Source organism: Myotis brandtii, unplaced genomic scaffold, assembly GCF_000412655.1.
Source record: "Myotis brandtii unplaced genomic scaffold, ASM41265v1 scaffold17, whole genome shotgun sequence".
Lineage (NCBI taxonomy): Eukaryota > Metazoa > Chordata > Mammalia > Chiroptera > Vespertilionidae > Myotis > Myotis brandtii.
In genome coordinates, this window is record NW_005356259.1 from 10,171,283 (window position 1) to 10,177,930 (window position 6,648).

The following is a 6,648-nucleotide window of genomic DNA, read 5'->3' on the forward strand; positions in this document are numbered from 1 at the left end:
ATATATAACTGGCATATATGTATATGTAAAATGTTTAACACAAATGGAATATGCTATAAATACTGTTTTGTACCTTGCTTTCGTCACTGCACAACCTTTTACAATTCTTTATATTTGATCATATATAATAAAATGTTGTTTTAAACAGTTTGCTTCAGAACTGTTTTAGACGCACAGAAAAATTGTGACAACAGTAGAGAATTCCCACATACCCCACTTCCAGTTTCCCCTGTTATTATATCACATCTGATAGGCAGGGAGGGAGAACAACAAATTTCGTTTCAGGGAATGGGAGAGTATTTTGTCTTGTCTTGTCACTTCCCTTCAAAGTCCCCGGCATCACCGGACACCAGGTGGAAGCCTGCTTATGGGATATTCTTTAATGATATTCATTGGTTGTAGCTCAGTCATTTTCTAATCACTTTCCCGATATCAAAACCATGCTTTCCTCGAGCAGGTCTCAAATGTTACCATCACTCAGCAGAATGTACCTGGAAGAGGTGTGTGTCAAGCCTGGAGCCAACACACCCCACACAGAAGCACATCCCTCCCCCCTGTTCCCGCAGGGCCTGTCTCCGCCCTCAGGCAGGGTCCTCATGTGCCTGGAACTCTCCCGGCCACCGGGGTCTGCTCCCCTCTGGGATCCGCTGCAGCAGAGCTGGCGGACTTATTGCCACTAAGGTGTCAGTAACTGATAAGCCATTGTGTTCAGTATGAAGTATATATATACCCTTTGGAGAAGAAAAAAACAAACCCTTTCCTAATGGTATAAATCTCTAGAGTCTAGTGGTAGACTTCAGCCATCATGATCCAGGAGAGCAGAGTAGATACACACACAAGGAGAAGCACACACCCTCCCTAGTCGCCTCACTGAGGCAGAACTGTCCTTTAAAAATAAGATTTTTTAAACTGTTTTTATTGATTTCTTTTTCTAATACACATTTTTATTGATTTCAGAGAGAAAGGGAGAGGGAGAGAGAGAGAGAGAAACATCAATGATGAGAGAGAATCATTGATCGGCTGCCTCCTGCATTCCCCACTGGGGATAGAGCCCACAACCCAGGCATATCCCTGACCGGGAATCGAACCCTGACCTCCTGGTCCATAGGTTGACGTTCAACCACTGAGCCAGGCGGGCCGGGCAAGAATTCTGTCATTGTGAAATAAATAAAAGTTTCTTGACAAATACATGCCCCAGTTCATGAAACATCTTCATTATATAATAATTGATGTGAGCACTGTTAAGGAACTGTGCAGGCGCTGGTATCCAGAAGAATATGAATTTGCACCCAAGAAGGCTGCTTCTCACAGGGCACTTGATGACATTAGCGAAAGCATCAGAGAACTTCAGTTTTACCGAAATAACATCTTCAAGAAAAAAGCAGATGAAGAGGAAAATTAAGGAAAATGGGGATATTGAGAAGACTGTGAGTTGATGCCAGTGTTTGTGCTGCCACCACAGTTCTCTGGAGCAGCTGCTGGTGGTTTTGCTCACCCGGAGGCTTGGCAGAGCACCTTGACAGCACCTGAAATACTACTTTTCTCCTAACATGCCGTTTTCATTTATGACACAGCAGCACCTTTGTAAGTACCAGGTCTTGTCCACCCCTTGGTACGAATCTGCATTTGCTTTTAGAGCATTTCTTTTGTTTTGTTTTGTTTTTTTAAAGAATAAATCTAGTTCTGTTGAAATGCAAAAAAAAATGCCTACATGCCCCCATGTAGGCGGTTAAAGATATATTTATAAGATTTTTTTCATTGTCCGTCCCCTTCACAGCAAGTGAGCCCTGGGCAGAGGAACGAATGCCCTGCCTTGGAGGGGCCAGCACGTCAGACTCGATGACACAGACTGTGCAGCAGGAGGGAGCTGCCCATGCACCCCTCACAGGAGGGAGCTGCACCCCTCACAGAGCGTGCGCGCCACGTGGCTGGAGGCTCGGGTCTCAGTGACGCAGGAAAACCAAACGCTCCCTCTGGACACCAGACTGTACAAGGAACAAAAATGCCTGACTCCACGAAAGACGCTGTCTGGGACGTGTTCCCTGTCACCGCCACCTGCCTTTTCATTAGGATTCTGGGTTCTGTCTCATTAAACAGAGGGGTTGATTCAGTTGGGTCCACCTAATTATTCTTATTAAAATATGTAACCATAATATTTTAATTGTAAATTAAAGCTGCATGCATGAACGAATCTGAATTCATTTTCATTTCACAATGGCCCAATGCCAAGGCCATTTTATGGGGAAGATCCATCAGCTTGGATACTGCTCTCCTGGGAATTCAAACCCATGTGCACTCGGAACGCGTTTAACTAACAAGGGAGACTCGCACTCCCTGTTCTCCTCTCTCTAGATTTATTACAGTAATAAAGCTATTTTATCACGAGAGACTGCATTTGGTTTCCCACCCACCCCCAATCTTTACAAAAAAAAAAATTTACCAAACCTCTAGGCTGGCATTACCGGTTGGGGAGAAGAGCGGTGTCACTCGGGCTGTTTGAATCTTGAACGAGGATGGTACAAAGCTCTCAATTCACATGCCAACCTCATGATTAATTAGTACAGTCTGCTGTGGGCGCCGTGAGCTCACACACACACTGCCCCTTGGTCGAGATTCAAGAACAATCAGTGGTATTGCATTCAGCCCTTCCATATGCAGTTGGGTGGGACCTGAATTATTTTCCGCTGAACAAACAACCAGCCACAAGGATATTCAAAGGCTCAGCCAAAACCTCCTCCACTTCTAACTGGTAAGGAGGACAGGGAGCTGCTGGGGTAGGCGGGGAGATAAAAATACCTTTATAATTGAGGCTTTCGGAACGCCTCTTCTTGACTTCTAAGCTTAGTCAGACAACCTGGTGTGCAGTCTGGGGGAAAGATTGTTCCAGTGGGTGGGGAAACATCTGTGAGAGCCCAGGGCCCGAGCACAGAGCAGGCAACACCCAACAAGCTCCGAACTGAGGAGTGAGAAGTGCGAAGGGGGTGGGGGAAGGGGCAGAAGATGAGCCTGGAGAAGGAAGCAGGGTCAGATCATAAAAGGCCTTAGCAACCTCATTTAGGAGTTTTGACTTTGCTCTAAGAGTGAAGCATTAGAAGCCAGATCATTCTGGCCACATGTAAAATCCATTTTCTATGTATTGATAAGTGATGAATGTATATTACAGAACATCCAGAATCTAGCCTTGTGGGGTTATTTCTTGATGAGGGACTTAAGTAAATTTCTAAGTATTATACCTCTTTCTCCCTACAGTATATTTTCTTTTTAAAAAAATATGTTTTTATTGACTTCAGAGAGGAAGGGAGAGGGACAGAGATAGAAACAACAATGATGAGAAAGAATCATTGATTGGCTGCCTCCTGCACAGCTCCTACTGGGGATTGAGCCTGCAACCCGGGCATGTGCTCTGACCAGGAATCAAACTGTGACTTCCTGGTTCATAAGTAGAGGCACTACCTCTGAGCCACGCCAGCCAGACTACAGTACTTTTTTCCTTTTCAGCTGAAGGACTCTCCAGTTTAAAATTCCTTAATGTTATAATATTACTAGTGGCCCGGTGCACGGATTCATGCACATTGAAAGGAAATTAATTAGAAGAAATATTTTAATATCACTATTTGCACTTTCTTTATAATAGAAGTGTCAGAGATGAAAGAAAATTAGTAAAATGCATATGAAAATAATATATAAGTTGATTAATAAACAATAACATGATTAATAAATAAACAATAACATGATATAACAACAAAGACATGATATAAAAACAAAATCATGATATAAAAACATTGATAAAAAACACAATGACTAATAAATTGATTAAACTTATTCTAATATCTCCCTGTATACCACATTAAGAATAATCACTTTCAGAGTGCTTGACTAATTTCCCTTGTGATGAAATATTCACAACTTTAACTTTAACATCACATGCTCATCAAACTCGAGAGAAAGCAACATATAACTGACCATGTCTGAAAACAGGTTCAGGTAGGAATATTCCTACTTTGTCTAGATTGGCACCAGCAAGAGCTTTATATGTATCTCGCATGCTCGAGTCAACATTTATTTTTAAATTGCCAGTGTGTGTCATATGTACCAGCTGGTCGGACGGTCGGTCACTTAGCCTTTTATATATATAGATTACATAGTTATTTATAATAAAGGATGTTTATAAGGTCAATAAAATGCTTTATGTAATTGGTTAAAATTAGTGTCTCATTTCTATTCATTGAACCGAGTTCATAACAAAAATCAAGTGTTAAAACCAACACATGCGCCCAGAGGTCACCAGTTCAATTCTAGGTCAGGACACATTCCCAGGTGGCAGGCTCCACCCCCAGTAGGGGTGTGTGCAGGAGGCAGCCGATCAGTGTTTCTCTCTCTTTCTCTCTCTCTTTCCCCCTCCCTCTTCCTTCCTCTCTTGCTAAAATTCAATATGCCTTTGGAATAGTGCTGGAGAAGGCCACGACCCTGCTCCCGTGGCACAGCCTGCCCAGTGGTCAGGCCCATGCAGGTGGAGAGTGAGGAAACACTGACCCAAAGGGAGGTCTGGCCTCTGCCCTCGGAGCCTGGGTGGTGCCCTCTAGGCCCTGCAATGTCCTGCCTGAAAGGAGTGTTCTGGCCTTTGGCCACTGGACACCCTGAAGGCGCTTAGGTTATGACCTCTAAAGGAACTGGAGACTAAAGGTGTGAACTTGACCCCAGGAGTAGAGGAGACTAAAGGTCAACTACACAGTAAACACTGAGCCCAATAAAAGCTCTGGACACCAAGGCTGGGTGAGCTCCCTGGTGCAACTGTCACACACAGACGCCAGGAAGGTGACTCCATCCGAGAGGACAGCGGGAGCTCCGCATCTGGACCCCTCCCCGCCTTTGCCCTACGTGTCTCTTCCTTGGACGGTTCCATTGGTATCCGTTCCCTGTAAAACACCGTAACCGTGGGTGTAATCGCTCTCAGCGGGTTCTGTGAGTTCTTCCTGTGACTTATCTAATCTGAGGGTGTCTGGGGAACCCTGGACCTTACAACTGGTGTCAGAGGTGAGGGCAGTCGTGTGGGGACTTGCCGATTGGCCAACTTCACAGAGAAGGTATTTCCTGACCCAGCAGCTCGGCCCCTGTATTGTTTAGAGAGGGACAGGGAAAGTATACCTGGCCTGGTAAGTTGGGGGCCTGACAGGAAAGGGACACAGGTGCCTTCTGCTAAAAGCATCTATACCCTGATCCAAGTGGTGGTTACACAGGTGTAAACACAAGAAAAACTCCACTGAGCTGTACACATAAGATCAGGGCATTTTATGCATTTTACTGGGCATGTGTTAGACCCAATTTTAAAAAGTTAAAAAACAAACAGACATCGCCTTTGAAAATGGGGGAGCCCAGCCTGGAATTAAAGGGTGAAGTGGGCTGGACTATTGAGGAGAACCTGAACCCAAGGGAAGGGCTGATGTGAGATCTAGCAAAGAAGTTTGTGGATGGATTCCCTGAAGTGGATTGTTTGGTGCTTTAAATGTGGACAAGGGGAACTAAGGACCATGTGGTTGTGTGACTGTGTGTGACTGTGTGTGACTGTGTGTGACTGTGTGTGACTGTGTGTGACTGTGTGTGACTGTGTGTGACTGTGCCTGGGGGGGAGGGGGTCTGTGTGCATGTGTGTGATTGTGTGCATGTGTGACGGGGGGGGGTGTCTGCATGCATGTGTGTGACTGGGTCTGTGTGCATGTGTGTCTGTGTGGGTGTTTGTATGCGTGTGTGTGACTGTGTGCGCCCATGTGTGTGCTTGTGTGTTGGTGCGGGTGTGTGTCTGTGTGCGGCTTTTCAGTTTCATTAGGCTCACCTAGTGATGATGTGTGTGATACACAGGAGACAAGGTAGGACAAACAGGTACGTCTGAGGGACGGCCACTCAGCAAAGGGCTGGTGTGGCCGTGGTCCTACCCTCCTCCTAGTTGAACGGAAGCTCAGGAAGCTGGGACTGGAGGCCTGAGAGGCCAGGCTGGGTTTGGGAAGGGACAGCCTTCCCTGCTTAGGTGGCACCAAGCCAAGAGATCCGAGAGGCGGCCAGCAGGGCAAAACTGAAAGTAATGGCAGGCAGTCGCCCTGGGCTGTTACCAGAGGCGGGGGAATTCGGGGATGAGGCAACAGAGGAGAAAACCGAGAGAGCAGGCTCGGGGGAGCTGTTCCAGCAAAGGTGGAGGCAGAGTCTGGAGAATTCTGAGTCATGGAAAAGATACTTAAACAAGAGTTTGGGGAGGTGGAGAGCGAGAAACCACTCAGTCCCTGGAACCAAAGAATGAGGGTCGGGATGCACCACTGCTGGCAGGGGCAGGGGGTTGTGCTCAATCTTTAGCTCTCCCCTAGGAAGCCCGACAGGATCTTGACCTTGACTCTCCACCACAGAGCTCTCGTGAGTGGTGAAGAACCACCCTGCAGCGACACAAAACACACAGATTATTTCCTTTTGGATTTGTGGTGACATACCTCTTTCTGTTCTTCTGGAAGCATCTTCAGCACAACAGGATGGATCTGAAAAATAAGATGCCAGCACTCGGTGACGTGGAACCTGGAGCAGAGAGGCCCCCTCAGAGCCGCCACCCAAATCCCCCCAGAGCCTGCCCAGCGCAGTCTCTGTAAGGGACACCTCTGCCGCTCTCCC

General features: G+C 46.4%; 1 protein-coding gene across 8 annotated transcripts in view; it reads right to left on the reverse strand.

Annotated features, from left to right (window-relative positions):
- The window catches only part of SNX10 (sorting nexin 10), a 60,845-nt gene that overhangs the window by 25,051 nt on the left and 29,146 nt on the right, over nt 1-6,648 (reverse strand). For all 8 annotated transcript variants that reach the window (XM_014537025.1, XM_014537023.1, XM_014537016.1 and 5 more), the window contains one exon: nt 6,474-6,518. In XM_014537025.1, coding sequence (XP_014392511.1) covers nt 6,474-6,497 — 24 coding nt within the window. In that variant the 5' untranslated portion in view covers nt 6,498-6,518. Of the gene's footprint in view, nt 1-6,473; nt 6,519-6,648 lie in introns of those variants that run through there.